The 20889-nt window shown below is 34.9% G+C and overlaps 1 protein-coding gene across 7 annotated transcripts in view; it reads right to left on the minus strand.

Moving 5' to 3' along the window:
- Nucleotides 1-20889, minus strand: part of LOC126756070 (clathrin coat assembly protein AP180) — a 54313-nt gene that overhangs the window by 7650 nt on the left and 25774 nt on the right. The window contains exons 1-2 of one of the 7 annotated variants that reach the window (XM_050468889.1): nt 10746-11171; nt 10581-10683 (exon numbers count right to left, since the gene is read on the minus strand). The exons of 4 other annotated variants lie outside the window; for them this stretch is intronic. In XM_050468889.1, coding sequence (XP_050324846.1) covers nt 10581-10683; nt 10746-10823 — 181 coding nt within the window. In that variant the 5' untranslated portion in view covers nt 10824-11171. Of the gene's footprint in view, nt 1-2446; nt 2796-10580; nt 10684-10745; nt 11172-15273; nt 15744-20889 lie in introns of those variants that run through there. 2 more of the 7 variants (XM_050468887.1, XM_050468890.1) reach the window with 2 other exon arrangements.

Raw genomic sequence — 20889 nt, forward strand, 5'->3', positions numbered from 1 at the left:
CTTTGGCATTTTATGATAACCAGTTAAATAATTTCTTACGAAACACAAGAGTATTTGGACTCGTGACAGAATCTGACAGGATTTCGATTGTTTTTGTTAACTAGCCTCACGTTGTTGCATTATCTCTTGCCACTCTTCTTTAAACAAATATATCAAGCGGGTCTTGAACAATCTATTCATTAGATATTTAAAAAACAAAATTTGTACGATAAGATGTCGTATTCATGAGAAAACTTATTCGATTTATATTTCTTACGGGTGATCCAAGTAGAGGTAATTTGTTATTGTTATTTTTGTTCAGTATTGTTTGGCATTTCATCATAGAAAGACTTACGCCTGAACAACGTTTACAAACCGTTCAACGAAAGCTTACGTTCTGTAAACAATGTGTTCGCGCGCTTTGCTCAACTTGGTCAACATAATCGGCTACTGAGCGTACTATTCGCAACACCATCACCCATCTTAAGACCCCGCATTCAATATTGAATAATATTCAACCGAATAGATCACGTCCAGCACGCAGTGAAGAAAATATAGCAGCCGTAGTTGAGAGTGTACACGAAAACCGTGAACATATGGAACGACTTGGCGCATTTATGTCGAGTTCTTAAATTGAAAGCTTACAAAATACAGCTTGTGCAAGAACTGAAGCCGCTCGACCTTACCAGCCAATATCACTTCGCTCTACTGCGAAAGACACAACACATCAGTCAATGGATTTATTAAGAGAATACTTCGGTGAGCAGATAATTTTACGTTTTGGGCCGGACGTTTGTCCACCAAGATCGTGTGATATCACACCGTTAAACTTTTTCCTGTGGAGATATGTAAAGTCTTAAGCCTATACGGACAATCCCGCTTCGATTCAAGCCTTGAAGAAAAACATAACGTGTGTCATTCACCAGTTACCAGTCGAACGAGTCATCGAAAATTGGACTTAGCGAAAAGACCATCTAAGACGTAGCCGCTGCCAACATTTGAAAGAGATAATCTCCAAAATATAAATGCCAAAAAATGTTTTTTCGAATGAACATTCCCGATTAGATTTGAAGTTTCTGTGTTTTTTTCTTTAAAACAGTAGGGAACCGCGAAATGGATCATCCTTTATATAAATTTTGTTTTTTTTTTCATTTGGTTTGGTTGTGACCGTTGGTGTGACAGGTATGTATATACAGTAGTGATCCGATATCGGCGGCTCCGTCAAATGTCCAGTTTTTTGGGGAGAAAAGGAAAAAAATTCCTGCGTTTCCTATTGGGTGTTACAAACTTAGTGGTAAATTTAATATACCCTGTTCAAGGTATAATTACTATTCCTGGAGCTACCAAACAAGGGCTAAGAAGACCTTGACCTGACAGAGAGCGCACTACAAACAACAAATATATAGCTATTCTCACATTAAAGACACTGCGTTCTAATGAGTGCAGTAAATGCAATAGTTCTAAGTTCAGTAAAATGTGGACGTTCAAAAAAAGCAAATTTTGAAGACCTAGAAGCTTCACACTATCGTCTGGTAATGAAATGTTGAAAGACCGTTACAATAAATGCATTACTCTAGAGGGAGATTAAATCAAAGGAAAAATTATTTTCATTCACAAAACCATTCTCTCATTGTTAATAGGAAATCTTTTCAACTTTATCCTATAAAAGATATATATATATATAGAACAAAAACACATTTTAATAATCGAAAATCGCTTTATTGTTTTTCAAAATATTTAATGGAGAATATCTAGATCTATACACTTTAGCAGAAGATTTTTTGCAACTCTGGTTGTGATATCTTCAAAACATGTTTTCTGAACATGCCTCTTCAGGTGTCGAAAAACGTTGACCTATTATTTATTACACTAAAATGTCCTTTCAATATTGAATGTATGCTGGTCCCACTAATACCTATAGTTTTTATCAATATCATTTTGCGCACGGCATCAATAGTTTGCGGAATAACAACTGATTTTGGACGACCTTCACGAAATCTCTCTTGGAGTGTTCTGCGACCTAGATTGAATTCATCATATCATCGATAAACTATGGTTTTTGTTGAAGCTCATCGCCAAAAGCTCAATTAAGTTCATCAATGCAATGGGGCTGAGATAATCCACTTCGAAATTTGTAAAAAAATTAATCGCGCGAAAATGTTCGATTATTAATTCAATTTTTTGGCCGCGATGAATATTACTGTGAGCAACACAAATAGCGCTCGTAAGTCAAAACATTCCAAATAACAAAAAAAATGTCAAATTTTACGATAAAATTCTGAGTACCATAAAACACAACTTACGTAACTTTAGTTTTCATTTGTTAAATTTAGAATTTTTTGATATTTTAATAAAATCAAATGAACTCGCTCTTATTTTGAAATAAAAATTTAAAATTTGAAACGTATATTTGTTTAAACAACTCCAAATTTTAAGCTAATTTATAAAAAACCGTACAACAACATACCAGTGTTACATTCCATCTGTCTCCGTCTATATCGAATATCTGCTCGTCGAGTCTGCCGTTCGTACCTCTTATCAACCCAAATAGTCATTTGCATACAAAAAGCGATCGCAAGACAGCCGAAGAAAAAGGCTATAGCTGAAGAAATCAGCAATAAAATGCCACCCATGTTGTTGACAAAATATTGTAATTTTTAGTCGACTGCCGATGTGATGTTAGCCACACAGTATTGGCACTAAAAAAGCTCGTGCTCAGCTTGACGTTTGTTTCGTTTATTTAACGACGATAGTCTGGAGTTCTAGAGTGCTAGGCTCTTTTTTTCTGGCGCACAAAAAATATTGTATTTTGCTTGAACAGGTGAACTTTAAGAATAAGCATGTAGCATTCTATGAATACCAACTAAATTACTTTCGCACTGTTATCTGGTAAAATGTCGTCTACTATCGTCTAATTTCAGTGGGCGAAGCGGGGATCGAATGGGCACTGACACATTAGGTGGGTGCATAATTTGGTGAAAACTTGTTTAAAGGAAACTCAAGTATTTTCTTAGCGAATGGCGCCAAAATGAGAGGTGAAAAATTAAGCTCACCAAAGCATTATATTTAGTTCTATCTAGATCCATGTATACCAGTTTTAAACAACTAGAATAGTGCCTAAACAATTTCGATAGATTTCTTTTATCAAAAATAATGTACCACCCTATCACTTATATATACATATATATATATTTATATACCTTTGGCTTTAGCCACTCTAAAAAGTTTATTCCAAAACGCAAAAATGACTAAGCAATAAATTGACGAACAACTTTAACTACTGCATAAACATTTAATAGTACATATGTATACGAGTACAGTATGGCATATGTTTAAGCGAGATTTTAAGAAATTTAAAAGGAAGAGATGGGAGTGAAATTGTTAAGTACATACATATTTATACATATTTTTATTTTTAGTTAGGGGATTATGTTCCGGGGATGGCGTTAGTTGTAAATTCCGTTATGAGATGTCTATCTAATTACACGGTAATTCTTGAAATTTCAGCTGTGAAAATATACATAACTGAACATTGAAGGAAAATAAAATCTATTCCAAACAAACTTTCTTTGTCGCTGTTAAAATAAGCGGGTCTGAGTTGAAAGACATCAACGACGAAGCTAGTCAGGATGACGGTGTTATTCCACCTGTAGAGAGTTTCTAGAAGATCATATTCGAGCTTCGTCAGAGATCTTACTGGCATCGTTTAAATATCGGAAGGATCATTGAAAATCATTTTGAAAGTTCATAAGAAAAGTGAAAGCACGATTGGTTCCATAATCATTAAATTTTTTGAAAAAACAGCGTCGCGTTAACGTCTGTGAACAATGTTTTCCGACTACCGTGATGTCATCAAATGTATGATTATTGGCGATGAGTCTTGGTTCTATGCTTTCGACCCGGAAACAGACGATCAATCGGCCGAATATCGTAGCAAAGGTGAGCTGAAGCCGAAAACAACACTACAATTAAAAATAAAGGTTATGTTGATAGTTTTCTTCAATTATTGAGGTGTAGTGCACTTCGAATTTTTTCCGTCCGGTCAAACTGTCAACAAGGTATACTATTTCAGTGTTATGCGGCGTTTGCGCGAAGCTATTTGTAAAACGAGAATTTATGGGCCGACAACTCTTGATTTTGCACCGTTCCATACTGCATTTGATTTTTCGTAAGTTTTGGCCAAATTTTCAAACAATATCGTTCCACAACCACCGTATTCGTCTGATTTAGCTCTTTGTGACTTCGGGCTATTCAGAAACTCAAACGACCGTTGCGGGAAACCGTTTCCGGTATCTGGGGGCTAGAATAGTTATGGGTCCGATTTTGCCAATTTTTAGATTTAAGATGGCATATCTTACAGAAACTTGTTGTGCAAAGTTTTATATCGATTTATTAATTGATGCTTCATTTGTATCAAATGAAAATTGAAACGAGTAAAAACGAGTAAGGAAGGGCTAAGTTCGGGTGCAACCGAACATATTATACTCTTGCAACTTACAAGAATTAAAGCCAGGGAATTACTTTATGATGTAAAAAGTTTATATATACTATAGTGTATGTAACTTCTATACTGATAGACACATAAGGTTTGTTAGAAAAACGATAACCATTATATGTTGTATGTATATGGTAGTATTGACCAGATTTTATCTATTTTTCCCAATACCACATAAATATTAACATGTCACATACTAAAAAACTAATTATATAGAGTAAAATCAACCGGGTGTTCGAAATCCTGATATTACTTAGTTAAATGGGGGATAAGTCAAGTTTTCGCTCAAATTTAGCTATTTCAGGCATAAAGACGCACTGTTATGAGTAAAACACGCTCTGTAATTTTTATTATATGCGGTATAAAGTCACCTGGAAGTTCGAAAATATTTATATTAGGAATATAGCGGCTCTGCGAAATATTGACCTGAATCAATCCATTTTTAAAATACAGATATACCATTGTCAGAGAAATACTATCCCTGAATTTTTATTATATATATCAGACATTGATCGATATTTTCTATCAAAAGTCAACTATAAGTACCGGGATTCACATATTCGGTACCTAGGGTCTTGAACAGTTTTGGTTGGATTTCAACAATTTTTTGTCATAAGGTGTCATACACTAAAGGCGTTATTCGTGCAAAGTTAAATCCCGTTATATTAATTGCTTCTTGAATTGTGTACTGGTAGGCGGTGCCACGCCCATAGTCCAATTTTTACCACGGTCCCGATAAAGTCTTCTCATACCATCTCCAAGGTAAAATTTAATGTCTCTGTCATAATTAGGTTTGGATTTATTGCGCTTTTAGTAGTTTTGAACAATACCGTTATATGAGGAGTGAACGGGAATATTTTTTGATTCCATCTATTTTCACTCTATAGGTAGGAGTTCTTGTAATATTCGCGCTAAGCGAATTTAGTTGTTGTAGCTTTATTGGTTTAGGAGATATGTACAATTAACTTATTAGAGGGCGGGGCCGCGCCAACTTTTTCTAAATTTTTTTCCAACAGGAGCTCCTGGCTACTGAAATCTCCTGTACTAAATAACAGGTTTGTATCTTAATTTTCTGCTTAATTATGACATTTTATAGGTTTCGCTTAGTAACTGTTTATGGGCATGGCAGTGGTCCTTTACGCAAATCTTCGAACTTGTCAGCCCGATTTCACTAACGAACACGTGTACAAGATGAATCTCAAATTTTACTCAAGTTACAGCATGCACAGGCAGGAAGACGGATGGACGGTCGAACGGACATTTGCTCACCTGGCTTTCAATTCGTCTTATCATAATCATTTATATATATACTTGTATATATAACTCTATATCTAAGTGTATTAGTTTGCCGGTACGTACAACCGTTAAGTGAACAAAACTATTATACACTGTAGCAACGTATCGCAAGAGTAGAAAAGTTGGCTTTGGTTAAGTAGTTTAGCAAAATGTTTTTTTTCTCAAATTTCGAAAATAAAATATGTAATTTAAAGTTGACGAAAATTAAAATTAAAAGGTAATTGTGGGCAAACTATGTAAATAAGTGAAGAGCCATTACTTCGATTTTATGCTCCGATGTAGCTGATTGCATAACAATTAATCTAGAGTGTTCGAAACCCAAATGGGTAAACATTTATATGGTATATTTTTATAAAACCACACAGATAACATCAAAAGATACCTGAAAATTTTGAGCATAAACTCGGTGAAATCTGACAAAGCTGTAAGCATTGGTTTAGTGAGTTTTGTCAACATTTTTAATGTCATAAACCTGTTTCCTCTAAACCTGCAGTACCCGTTGTTTTCGTTCCCTACAAACCACTTGAGGAATTTACTCAACATCTACAGAGTGTACATATACATATACTTAGATACATATAAATGTATAATCATTATAATTATATTTACGTTATAACGTCTGTGTTTTTTTTTTCTTTATGAAACGACTAAGTAAAAACTCATGACGTTGTAAATAAGTATGTATTATTCGTCACGAGTGCGCTCTGCTCATAAAAATCTTTATCTAGAATAAAATATTATTTTGTGAAGGTTATAAGCAAATACAAAAAGTTGTAATGGTTTTTAGAACTAAATATATCTCATACGTCAGTGTGCTGCCTAGTCTAAAGCGTGAAACATTTTACTATTGTTTCATTTTTCGAGTTTCGATATTAAAGAGTTGCGGTTCTTGTAAGTGATGAGAGACTTATGATGAACTTCGTCCATTTTATTATATAAGGTTAAGAAGTCGATAAATAATAATTGTTATATGGGGATTAAAACTGATTGACTCTGCGAGAGACCTGTCTTGTGCTCAGGGAAATTGAAGTTAACAGGATCGCAGTAAAGCTTTTTTTGAATACATATCAACAAGAGGAAAACTGCTCCATAATATGGCTGTCATTAATAAAGCTATTAATAAACATAAAGAAGAAAGGGGTGTACAATTATTTGATCGATTTGGAACAAAGAAATAGAATTGGTAAGCCATCATTGGGGTTTTGCAGCATAGAATGTTCTAGAAGTTGTTAAGGATCTAGCATTGTCTCGAGTTCATTTATTAAATCTATACTATACTATATATCTAACAACGCTTCTACTTCAATTACTTCTAAAAGAAACTTGAAGTTAAAAGTGAGTACCAGGAACAAAAAATCCCCAGCCACTTTAACTGTTGTTGGTGTTAATGCCAATGTTGATCTTGATGTCGTCATACCCAAGAAATGGATTCACTTATCTGCTTTTAAGAACTCAGTCTCGGAGGAAGATATTATATTTTTTGTTGTTAAACATGCTAATGTTGATAGAGAGCATCTTCTATGTTATAAATTAACTAAGAAAGATACCGATGTTAATAACCTTAAGAGGATAAACTTTAAGCTAGGTGTGTCCCCATCTTTTTTTAATGCCGTTTTCTCCTCTTCAGTCTGGCCTTCTGGCATTAAACTGCGTCCCTTTAAGTTTTTTCCAAAGGGAGGGGAAAACAGAGCTGCAGATTAGTTGATGCGCCTGTTAATCGCAATTCTACTCATGCGTTTTCTGCACCCTTATCAACTGGTTCCTGTCTTAAGATCTACTACCAAAATTTATCGGGTATTAGGTGTAAGTCAAATATTATTCGCAATTTTTCTTCACGTTTGGATTTCGATATTAAATGTTATTGTTGAGACTTGGCTAAATTCTAGTTATTTCGATAGCGAATACTTTGACTCAAATCTCTTTTATGTCTTCCGCAAGGACAGAGATCACGAAAAAACTTGCTGTCTAAGAGGGTGTGGAGTTCTCTTAGCAGTTCATCGCAAATTTCGTCCTCGCTTAATTATGCTTGAGAATGAAGATTCTTCCCTGGACCAACTATGTATCCGTGTCAATGATGCTCTGTTCATATCAGTCTCATACATCCCTCCTAATAGTCCGCTAGAGTTGTACAAGTTGCACGCAAATAATATTTCCTCGCTGGTATTAAACAAGGTGAAAGAGAATAATATTTGTGTTTTGGGTGATTTTAATCTAAGCAATATCATATGGTCTGGTTGTTCCTATAGTCCTGCTCTTATTCCTTCAAATTTTTCGTCTTCTCAGGAGTTATTTCTCATTGATAGCTTGCTTGGTCTCAATCTGATTCAAATCAACTCATATTCAAATAGTCTCGATCGATTTCTTGACTTAGTCTTTCTCAGTGATAATTTAAAATTTAGGTTTCTTGATGGATTCTCTTCATTTACTCCAGCCACCTTCCATCATTCACCGCTAGCGTTTGAGGTGGATACTTATCTTTTCGCTTCTGTTAAACCAATTGATGGGCTTGGTTTTAATTTTGCATTTTGTGACTTTGAACGACTCAACAATCAGCTCTTTGAAATAAAATGGGATGATTTACTATCGGGACTTGATACAGCTAATAGTTTCTCCATTTTTAAGAAATCAATTCAGGAACTTTGTCATTATAATATCCCGCTCAAACGCTTAAATACAACCATATAAGTTGCCTAGGTACACTAAGGACCTTAAACGTCTAAAACATCTTAGAAATAAATATTATAGAAAATTCTCTTCAACTAAATCTCATGTTTCCTTTGTTCAATATCAGCACTACACAAAACTGTTTAAAGAATTGGATAAGTTCCTCTATAAAAGGTTTATTAATAATACGGAGTCTACAATTAAGTCGAACCCTAAGTTCTTTTGGAACTTTGTAAAATCTAAAAGAGCGTGTTCGGCCATTCCCTCTGCTTTATGCTGGGGTGATAAGTCGGCATGCACTCCGGTCGAAATCTCCAACTTGTTCGCTGAATTTTTCAAATCGAACTATGCGCAAGATGATCCTGGTACTAGTTCCACTTTTTCAGCTGATAACTTCCCATCCATAAATTTTGGCTCACTGTGTTTTTCACAGGACGATATTGCCAAGGCTATTTGTGACATTAAGTCTTCGTCCAAACTGGTACTTGTAAAAAATTGTACTGCCTTATTATATCCTCTCATGCTTATCTTCAATAAGTCTCTCGCCACCGGGGATTTTATTTCTGACTGGAAATTGACACGCATTACCCCTATCCATAAAGGTGGTAGAAAGGATGATGTCTCCAATTACAGGCCTATTTCTAAACTTTCTACTATTTCGAAAATTTTTGAGTGTTCTGTTAAAAATAAATTATTTTTTGCAGTAAAATCAATAATTAATGTCAATCAGCATGGGTTTGTCCCTAGGCGCTCCATTGTGTCAAACTTAGCAGTTTTTAGCGATTATTGTATGTCTGCATTCTCCGCTGAATTTCAGGTAGATTGTGTCTAAACAGATTTCTCTAAAGCCTTTGATAAAGTATCACACAATATTTTAATTAAAAAATTATCATCTCTAGGATTTCACTCGGCCTTCTTGAAGTGGATTAGATCATATCCGCAAAACAGACGATGCGTTGTCACTGTCGATGGAGTGTCATCTGATTCATTCATTGCGTCTTCGGGAGTCCCACAAGGAAGCGTCTTGGATCCACTTCTCTTTGCGCTGTTTATCAATGACATCTCCTGTTGCTTCTCTTTCGCCAACTTTCTGTTATATGCAGATGACTTAAAAATTTTTGCATTAATCAATAACACACAAGATGTACTCAAACTTCAATGTGATATTGATACTTTTCTTAATTGGTGCCTGAAATCGAAACTTTTTCTGAATGTAGATAAATGCTCACAGATCTCCTATGGTAGGAGACGCAACATCTTATTTTCTAGCTACAGTATTTCTAATTGCGTCCTAAAAAGCGTTACTGGAATCAAAGATCTTGGGGTAATCTTTGACCACAGATTTTCTTTCAGTAATCACATCAACTATGTAACTTCAAAATCTTTTTCTGTACTTGGCTTTGTCCGTCGAAATTCTACAAATTTTTCCGACCCCTCCACGTTAAAATTACTGTACACATGTTTTGTGCGGTCCATTTTGGAGTATGCAGTGTTTATTTGGAGACCATATTGCATATCGTCAATTAACAGGATCGAGCGTGTTCAAAAGATCTTTCTTAAATATGCTCTCCGCTCCTTAAAGTTTGTTGATCCAACACCATCGTATACATCGCGTTTATTGCTTTTACATCTTAAATCACTGGAAAATCGAAGATCCGTTCTCTCACTTTCATTTGTCTACAATATAATTAACGGGGAAATTGACTGTCCCTACTTATTAGGGAAACTTAACTTCAATACTCCACAGCGTTGTCTCAGATCCAGTTCGCCATTTTATTACAAAAAGGAAAGTACTAATTTTGCTGAATATGCTCCCCTCAAGAGGGCTATGCGGGAGTTTAACTCGATTTCCGAGAAAGTTCTACTTGATTTTTCTCACTCTAGGGTATCCTTCATTAATACCCTCAATTCTGTTCTTTAGTTTAAGTACTCATGTTATTGTAATTTAATTATTTTAGAATTCTAATATGCATCCTAGTTTTTCATTAGTCTGTAAGAATCATTGTTCATAGACTTTACTAAATAAATATCTAAAAACTTTTAAATATTAGAACAACACAAAACACTTTATCCTTAACTGTCACTTTAATGCCACTGCACCGTTATTAATGACCGACAAGAATAAACAGACTTATAAACAACATACCATATATATGCCCGATTGTTAACCGCCGACCTTGTCGATCATGTCGATTTTCACTATACGACTTGTTGCAGCCGCAATAATCCAACACAAACCACAGCACGAACTGAGAGTAATGTAGATATGATTAATAGATATTTCGACTAATGTGAATACAAAAAGTGTTACCCGTAGTATGAAGTATGTAATTGGCATTACGATGAAAATGAGAAAAAATGTGAAGATATAAGCCAGAAATATATCCATTTTCGTTGGCGGGAAATTATGTTCGAATTAGTAACTTTTTTATTTTCGAAAAATCGTTTTGCTTCTTAACTTTTTTGAATATTACAAGTGTGTATTTTCGATGCGCGTGCGATATCTGCAAACACTTACGACTTGAAGTGTGAAAATATACAAACAAATTTATTTTTCGCCTTAAAGTATTTATTATTGCCTCGATTTCATATCTGTCAAGATTGTGACTTTCCTGATATCGGCCACCTTGCTGGCATTATAATGCCTATCGTTAATATTTTTAACCCGCTCGTTGTATTGTTTATCCGTACTGATTGAGGTTTCCGAATGAAAACGCTTTCAGGTGCAACCGCCGAACTTGTCTTGTTAGCCAATTGATAAGTCTGTGTACAAGCATATACACAATGAAGGCCACAACGTTTAGGCAGGAAGACAACGCCGACAAAGATCTGAGCGACTAAGCCTTATCAATTCTTACTAGCTGTGTGCTTAACTTGATAAGATTGGCGTGAGGTGTGTGGCTAGGAGCGGTACAATGAATGGGGGGTGTTGAACTGATAAGCAGGTGAGGCAATAAGGCGCTTAGTTGTGGCAAATTGAACCTTATTTATACACAAAAGTTTATATGCATACATACATATCTATGTATTTTTCGCTTATACCCTGAACAAAATGCAGACCCTTAAATTATAAATATATATATATAAATAAACTATCAGCGTTACTAGCTGAGTCGATTTAGCCATGTCCGACCATCCGTGTTTCCACAAGCTAGTCCGTCAGTTTATGAGATACCGATTTCAATTTTTACAACGAAATTTTCTCCACATTTGTCCAAATCGGCGATATCGGACCGCTAATTAAAACTTTCTTATTTGTCAAGATATCTTCATATTTGGTGTAGATTACTGTCCACGGCATTGCAACAATAACCGAACAAACTTTTACTATAATCTTGCTAAAATAAAACCATATGTGAAGGGTATTATATCTTCAGTATATCCGAAGTAAACTTTTTTTTTTGTTTTTGCTTTTGTATGTGTTTTCGCAAATATTTAAGATAGTGTAGGACTTTGGGCATACGAGCATTCGTCACCATGATGCGCAAAAGTGTCGAAATAAAATGGGCATACTAGACATACAGTTATGTTCACATTAATAGTAGCGTGAGTGGGGTTGTGCAAAAAACGGTTCTATTTCTCTTACAGTTTTCAAATTAACATAACGGTATATAAATGAGTATCAATTCACCGCTATTTGTGGCAAAAAATCAACCGGACTTGAAAACTTATGGTCCGGTTTCAACTTTCTTAGTTCTAAGATGGCATAGTTCCGAGACAGTAATTGTGAAAGGCTTTGTTTCGATATTTTTGTTAGTGCTTGATTTGTATACTGTGAAGTGATAGAATCAGATGGAATCGGATTTTCACGCTATAAGCTGCAGATGTCAAAATGATTTTCCATACCGAAATTGTTGGTCCTGAGACATAGTTTTAAACTATGGGTGGGCGGTGCTACGCTCATTGTCCATTTTCTATGCTGATACCATTAAAGACCCTTGCGTACTGGAGCTGCAAAACAATCGATGGTAATGTCGATAGTTTTATTTTCGTCTCACTATCGATAGATTATTTTGACTATCGATGGTTTATGCCTTAACTATATTTACGAACAGTTTTCATAAAATCGAAAAGTTTATAATGATATAATCTGGTAGTACCAAATATGAAATCTAATTTTGGATAATATCGTTGTAGGAATTGGCGCAGAAACTAACACGTACACGCCATGCAACTCAATGTGTGAGAAAGAGATAAACGATCACACGTACACAAAAGTTTCTGTTAGAATAGAAGTTTCATAGAAACTTTATCAGAAATCTCGGATAACGCTATTAGGTAATTAGCCGGTAATTTGACCGATAGGTACCTTACAGGGAAATTAAAATCATCTTTTCATTTTTGGCTTGCTTGGTTTCAAATTCGCATGTACAGACCATATTTAAAATTATATCTTCGTCTTCTTTACTGGCGCAGACACCGCATACGCGATTATAGCCGAGTTAACAACAGCGCGTCAGTCGTTTCTTCTTTTCGCTACGTGGCGCCAATTGGATATTCCAAGCGAAGCCAGGTCCTTTTCCGGTAGGTACGAATTTCTAATGTTCTGAAATGGCGGTTGCATATATTCATGCAAACAGCCGCAATTCAGAATTTTTTACGCCTTCGTCTTCAAGTATTTTGGAAAGAATTAAGAACCGTGACAAAATGAAAATTGATTAAAACCTCCATTTTTTTAGTAGTCTTGATTTTGGCCAGAAACTATTTTTTACATATGGCTCGAACAGCTCACGACTTCCGGTCTTATACCAAATATTCTCTGAGTAGCCAAAGAGCATCCGTTTGATGGTGAGCTATAGTGAGAAGGCGAACCATCCCTACTGAAGGTTTGGGAACCGCCACATAAAAACGCCCCCAATGAAAAGTAAACAACAGCCTCTGAAGAGAATTATGGCTATAACCGCGTAAATGGTATCTACGCCAGTAAAGAAGAAGATTTGAAAATTCGAATTTCACAAAACATATTGTATATGTAGATAGTACGTACTCATACATATATACAACCAGAGGGCATTAGTCTGAGAGAGTCTTTAGCCAGGCTGGATTACTAATATCTGATAAAAGAGCTGCACTAAAGGCTAAAAGCGTCAACATTGTTCATGTTTTGTTTTATAAATAAATCCAATAATAATTTCAAAAAATGAAGTGTACACAGCCATGTCTCTTAAGGGGTCATAAACAATTAGAATGAAAAAAAAAATCTATTTAAGAAAACGACAGAAAAATTCATATCATTCTGGTGAATATTTTCGAAGTCACACGCAAATTTGAAAAGGCGTTTCACAGTGCTTGGAAGTACGAGGCCAAACTTTAAACGCGTTTTTCTCAAAATGGTGTTTTCAAAATCAGTGATCAACATTACTCGAAAACGGCTAAACCGATTAGCCTCAAATTTTAACACGAGCTTCTTAAATATACTTTTTAGTAATTAATCAAAGACTTTTTCTCACCGATAAAATTTTTTTTATAAACAATTTAAGGCCGAAATTTTGGTCAAAAATCGATTTGTTTTTGGAGAAACCGCCATTTTTTCAAAAAATTTTAATTTGCTAATTTCTTCGATTTGCTTTAACAGATTTAACATAACTTTAACGAAATCTGTTTGGATTTTTAATTTCAGAGCATCCAGTTCAGAGATGTAGTGGTCACCGCAAAATGTATTTTATGAGAGGAGCTCCCGGAGATCAGCTGTAGTTCCATTCCAAATAATTTTAAAAGTTTTTTCAGAAAAAAATCTGAAAAATCGCTTTTTTCGGTCTTCTAACTGTATATAACTCCTTAATAAAGACCAGCGAAAAGTAAGTTGATTTAAAGGGGAAAATACTATCGATAGTATTTTTTAAACTATCGACACTATCAACTGGTCCGACTGGCGATAGTTTTTCAGCTCTATTCCCTACCATCTCAGTCATGAAATTTAATGCGTGCTTATCAAATGATTTCATCCATTATAACATCGACGAGGAGATATCGAAAAATAGACTGAACAAATTTGGTGGATGCAGTTTTAGTGGCTTGAGAGAAATTTAAACTTCGTAGATGGCGACACCACGCCCACTTTTTAAAAGTTTACAACCCATAGATGATCTTCTTTACTGTGATCCCTAGTAACAAATTACAGTTCTATATCTTAATTTGCGGCTTTTTGTGTTTTGTGGACCTGCTCCGCTCCTATATACAATACCGAGTACACGAAAGTGCAAAGGAACACGTGACCAAGTTTCATCGATATAATTTTTACTGAAGTCATCGTTTGTCTTATTAATGTATACGTACATATGTAGCGTATTTATATGTATATATTAATGAATGCGCTCTTTTTTCATTGGGAAAAGAAGAATAATGAACGCGCTCTCATGAAATTAAGAAATTCCTAGACATTTGGGGAATTATATTTTTGCTTGATAAAAGATAACAGATAATTTTGATAACGCTTTTGTATATGTTATTAAATTACATCAGGGCTTTGTGCTTTTAAGCTCCAACTTTTTACGAAGTAGATACATATATACACAAGCCTATAACTTGTATTTATTTAAGAGAGGAAATTCTCGGTTTGGAAAGCTCTCTTCTTATCATAACTGAGGTAAATACATACTTGATGAGGCACGACAGCGTTTTTGTTTACTCTTTTGTACAGTTTAACTATGCGGCACATGTTGTGTTAAAACAAAGCGTAGATAACATTTGCCGTTGATCGTTTACTAAACAAACAACCGCCAGGCATTGCCGGGCCTGGTCACGTCACCAAATTTGAAGTTTTTTAACAAGAAATTACAAACCTTAAAATTAAGCGGGTTTCGGAAACAACATAACTACTTCTCTACCTTTAAACATACCACTTTCTGAGCGCATGGAACAGCGTCGGCCATTCCTTTCACTGTCGTCTGCATGCAAGTCCCTGAGTGGCCGTTGGGTGTATTGCATATAGATCCAAAGTAATACACGTAAACACAAACTGAACACCACAAACGAGAGGAAGACCATAAAGAATGCTGATAAGTAGAGTAAAACACTCTGTAAATCTGCCGATAAATTCGTCATATTTGTTTTAATGTGTCTTCCAAGCTGCCAACAGGATACTTCTATTCTTCGACTGATTTACCAACTCAAATAAGAAAAAATTGCCGAAATTCTATTATTATTGTTTTTCAGTTTCTGTTTTTGAAAATATTTCGTGTTTGACAGTTTGTCTCAAATAAAAAAATCCGATAAATTTTTTTGTGTTCTCGAATTGCACAAATCGCATGAAATTTAACTAAATTGCACTTCACAGTACATCCACCCAAGTACGCGTACAGCTCAAATAACTTTTCACAACAAATTCAGTACGTTGACGCAGATGATATATCGCAGTGAAAACTAAAAAATTTCCAATTTGCTTATCTGTTTTGAACAGAGCACGAGCGCTATACCTACAAAAGTGTATATACCATATATACTTATGTACTCGTATATATTTATATACATATATGTAGATACATATGTATATGCATATACACAAAATCTTAAGCAGACACATAAGTATGCTTTACTAGAAGGGTGAGCCAAATATGACTTTCATACCAAAAGCTTTATGAACATTCTCATTTTTCTGAAAATATTAGGGCAGCCATTCATGCTTACAGAGAAGACAACTAATTGGCATTGCTGGTTTGTGAAATATTGGTACTCGAAAAATTTATATACACTTGTTAAGGTAGTGAACATTAATTATCATCGATTCGGCATTGCTCTGCTCGCTATCTGTCCCTGCTGCTCTCTTGTTAAACAAGAAAAAACGGTAACATCGGAAGCTATAATATCCTTCAGTGGTGCGTTTTTTATTGCATAAAGAGGTATAAAAAAATCTTTATCATGTTTTTGATCGGTCAGTTTGTATAACAGTTATAAGCTATAGTGATCTCATCTGAACAATTTTTTCGTATATTGCATTATCGTCTTAAATAATAATCCATGCGAACTCTCTCGAAGATATCTCGTCAAATGAAAAAGCTTTCCATACAAGTACATAATTTTGATCGTTCGGAGTCATATGCTATAGTGGTCCGATATCGACGGTTCCGACAAATGAGCAGCGTCTTGCTGAGAAAAAGGCGTGTGAAAAATTTCGATGTCTTAAAAACTGAGGGACTAGTTTGCATATATACCGACGAACAGACGGACGGACAAATATTACAAATTTCGTTGAAAACTTAATATAGTATTTATATTCAGGGTATACAAATTTACATGTAACAATAGCAGAAAAGTTAGCAAATTGAAGGTTAGTTATAAGAGTAGGCTCATTAAAGTGTTATAAATGATATCTTAAATGCTTCGAAGTATTGTTTTGGAAGTTTTACTATTGTGAATGATACAAATGTGAAATAACTGTTCAAATTGACAATACATACATTCTTTTTTTGACAAAAAAAATGGTTTTTAATGATTTTCGTAACTTAGGGTTTAAATTAATTTAAAATTTTATATGAAAGACGTAAGATATAGACGCCGCTCACTTATAAAGCAACATAAATTTATTAACCAAAAAATGAAGCGACACGTACATATGTATATGAGTATGCCTAAGAGACATTTTAGCATGAGGTCGCATCGGTAGTGCTACCAGTTTGTTTGAACAGCTGGCACGTTTTGTTCGAATCGCTACTCTCTAGCATTTTGGTAATCAAAGAAAGAGGCACTTACTTTCGGTATCTCGTGTTAATATATTCTAAAACGACTAATTTTGTAAAATAATGAATTTTTCTTATAAGGCTTGCCGTAGCTTCGATTTCAAAACCCTCTTGCACTAAATAAAATATGTATTGGGTTCAATGGGCTATGACGTTATGAACTAGTAAGTAAAACGCTTTATAATCATTCAGAGAATTCGTTAGTTTTCATAGTTTACTCATATCATATTTGCCAGTTTTGAGAATCTGAAAACATTTTAACTAAATTATTGATATAACTTAAAGTATAAGGTTCACAGATGATAGCGATTAGTATACATTATAAATATATATATGGGTCAACGTGATGATCGATTTCCGACATCCGTTGGGTTAATCAGGCAGTGGAGTACCATACAGGTCGCACATTCACTTTGAAAAGTTAGATATGTTTTGGAGTTATACGGGTCTTTTTGTAAAGACACTAATGTATACAGCATAAACCTTCACTTTAATGTTTACCATATTTGCAGTGGCGTAGCTACAACTTCGGGCGCCGGTGGCCAAGGATGTTCTGCCGCCCCCCTTCATATACCTACCTTTTCAAGTTTCATGAGGTGGTTCGAACAAAAGTGAATTTTTACAAAATATCTTCGAAAATTTAGGAACTAGAAGCCACGCAAATTGTGAGGTTCCAAAATTCTCACAATACGGTTTTTGAGGAAATTGATAGTAAATTTACAAGACATCTTATTAAAAGCCATAGAAAAAACCAATTTTCACCCTATATCTTGTACACTTTTGACAATATTTGCAGGAAAGTGCATCTTTAAGTTCTATCACTATTTTTAAGAAAATATAAGCCAAAAGATATAAGACAAATTCAAAGACTGAAGAGTATTCGAGTAAAAATTGATATTTTTCATTGCTATTCAGATTATTATATTGTGAGTGTACAACTCTTTACCTTTTATAATAAATTTTGTAAAAAAAATTGCTGAAGTATTTTTCGAAGATTAAAAAACAGCGAAGATCGTTTTGCCGCCCCCAAGACGTTGCGCTCGTGGCGACGGCCCCCTTCGCACAGCAAAAAAGTGCTTGGTTAAGTGAAAGAGTTAATAAATCTCCCTTTAACCCTCAAATGATGATGTGTTATTTTTTGAATATTTAATAATCTTTATCTACTTATCTACGTAGATAGATAATGAAATATGAATATCACATGCAGTAAAACTTTATCTAATTACTTCTCATTGTCGAGGTTGGATTTGCTTTCATTTGTTAATTTTTGCAATTGCCCAACCCTGATCACCTCGATCCCTTCGCCAACCACAAATGGCAGATTAGAATATTTATAATATTAATTACCTAGAACTTAGCAATGTCGGCGTATAAATTGCGCATGAGTATGCACTGGACCATATAACTTCAACGATTATACATCAAGTCGAGTAATGAGACAACTTTTTGCAAAACTCAGATTACTCATACGTTACGATGGCCTCTTTGCGGAGAGATTTTATTGTAACGTCTGCTTAGTTGCAAGTGATTAGTTTGGAGTCAATCATACGGCAGATGACTTAAGTGTGACTCTTAGGGAAATCTATATTATCTAAGACTATTATCTTCTTCTTTATTGACGTATATCCCGTTTACGCGGTTATAGCCGAGTTACTACAGCGCGCCAGGAGGATGGACCCATGTGTAGAATTTCACGCAAGTGAAACGAAATGCCAGAAACGATTTTTTACATATTACTCAAGCTGCTCATGGCCTTAGTAGTCAAAAAACATCCCTCCCCAGGGTTGCGTTCTGGATTTGGGACCAGACATGTAAAAAAGCACGACAGTCTCGAATGAGAGAACTCCTAAGTTTATTATAGTCAAGCTAAATTCTAAGCTCTTACATACCATACATAAACATATTTTCTAATAACAGACGTCTCACGAAAGGTGATGAAAAACCTCAAAGTTTATATACTATATATAGTACAACTTAAGAAATCTTCTTATAATATTTGTATCGTTAAGTTTAAAAATCCTTGCCCTGTTGAAAAGCACACGAATGAATATATAGTGCTATACCCCGACTCTCGTTAATTCGAAACTCGAGGGACTCTTAAAATATTACGAATTATCGAGTGTTTGAAATATCAAATGGATCGAAATTTGTGAGAAAAAATTAACAAAACTTCGAGTTATTAAGTATTGATCACTTATTATTTATTAACTGCTGTTCTATAACAATGTCAAAAGTTTAGAGGTACATTTGTGTACTGGTTTGCTTCAAAGCGATTGCTGCTGTTTAGACTGCTCTAAGACTTTTTTAAGAGCAAAAGTGCCTGAAATGCTTTTTCATCACTTCCGTTTTGTAGACAGAAGCCTTGTAAGGTAACAAATGAAGATCTTGCTTTCCTAACTGACACCTCTGACAGGGGTTCTGATTTATCGTCCTTATCTTCATCGTTACTTTTTTCTTTCGGATCTGTCGCAGATAAAATTTCGCCATCGGTTAGTGAATCTGAGAGTGCAACATCTTCATCCACTTGAACAAAGTTAGAAAAACTCCCACCGCTGATATCAACTAACTGGTTCTTTAATATCCATAAGATCTTCTTTTAAGAAACCGGACTTTTTCAATCAGTTGAGAATTGTTAAAGGTGTTGGAACTGTAATATTTGCAGTTAGCTGCTTGTCGAGAGATTCTAAAATGAGCTTAACAATTATCCCCTAAACATATGAAAAATAGGCCAGTTTCGTCAGTATTAAAAATGTACCGGGCATCATATTTTTAATCAAGGTCTTTAACTTACTGTGCCAATCTAAGCTAACTTCACCATCAACACTTCCTCTTTCTCAACAAACTTTTTAAAACACAACTCCATTTCTCTCTTTGAAATTTGCAAGCCTCCCTTCAAAGTTTTTGATGCTTAGAGTAGACGCAAACTCTTTTGTGTGTGTCAAATAGTCAAACTAATCATAACAAAAACAAAGGCTCGTTTGAACTTGTCGCAACATGCACTTACAATCGTTCCGCCTCTTTCTCTCGGCAACATAGAATTGGAGCGTGTTGTACGCCTATGAGTTCGAATTAATGCGTCGTTTTGTAATACAGTAATGATTTTTTCATTTGAATTACCAAGTGCATAAAAATGTATAGATTTAGTTCGAAATATAAAGATATTCTTTTGATTTATAGAGAGGGTCGGATTATCGCAGGTTTGAATTAACGACAGTCGATTGTATATAGTATACAAATCAAAATGAAAACGTTAACTTCGGTTGCACTGCAATACCACTCAAAAATACAAAATATTCCTTATAAGCACGTGGTTCCGATTGTCCAGCTTGTATGGCTGCTATATGCTAAAGTAGTCCGATATCGGCAGTTTCGACAAATGAACAGCTTCTTGGGGGGAAATGGGCGTCGTCTGCAAAGTTTCAGATCAATATCTCAAAAATTAAAGGACTAGTTTACGTACATATATAGTACAAACAGATAGACAGACAGACGTGGGTAAATCGATTCAGTTTGTCAAATATGTATAATAGGGTTATAAACTTCGTGGTATAATCTGTTTAGTGTATAAAAATGACAAGACAAAGCTATTTCCGAATGAACCTCTGTACATACACCTAGTGCAAGCTATAGAAATAAAACCGGCATATCTTTATGGACTTTGACTCACGCAAAGCACATAAAATACGTTGTAACTAATTGTAATAATAAAGAAGGCACGGTGAGGCATAGAGTCCCAATCAGTATGTCTTTACGTTTTATAGTCTAATGTTTCAACATGAA

Source organism: Bactrocera neohumeralis, chromosome 4 (genome assembly GCF_024586455.1).
Source record: "Bactrocera neohumeralis isolate Rockhampton chromosome 4, APGP_CSIRO_Bneo_wtdbg2-racon-allhic-juicebox.fasta_v2, whole genome shotgun sequence".
NCBI lineage: Eukaryota > Metazoa > Arthropoda > Insecta > Diptera > Tephritidae > Bactrocera > Bactrocera neohumeralis.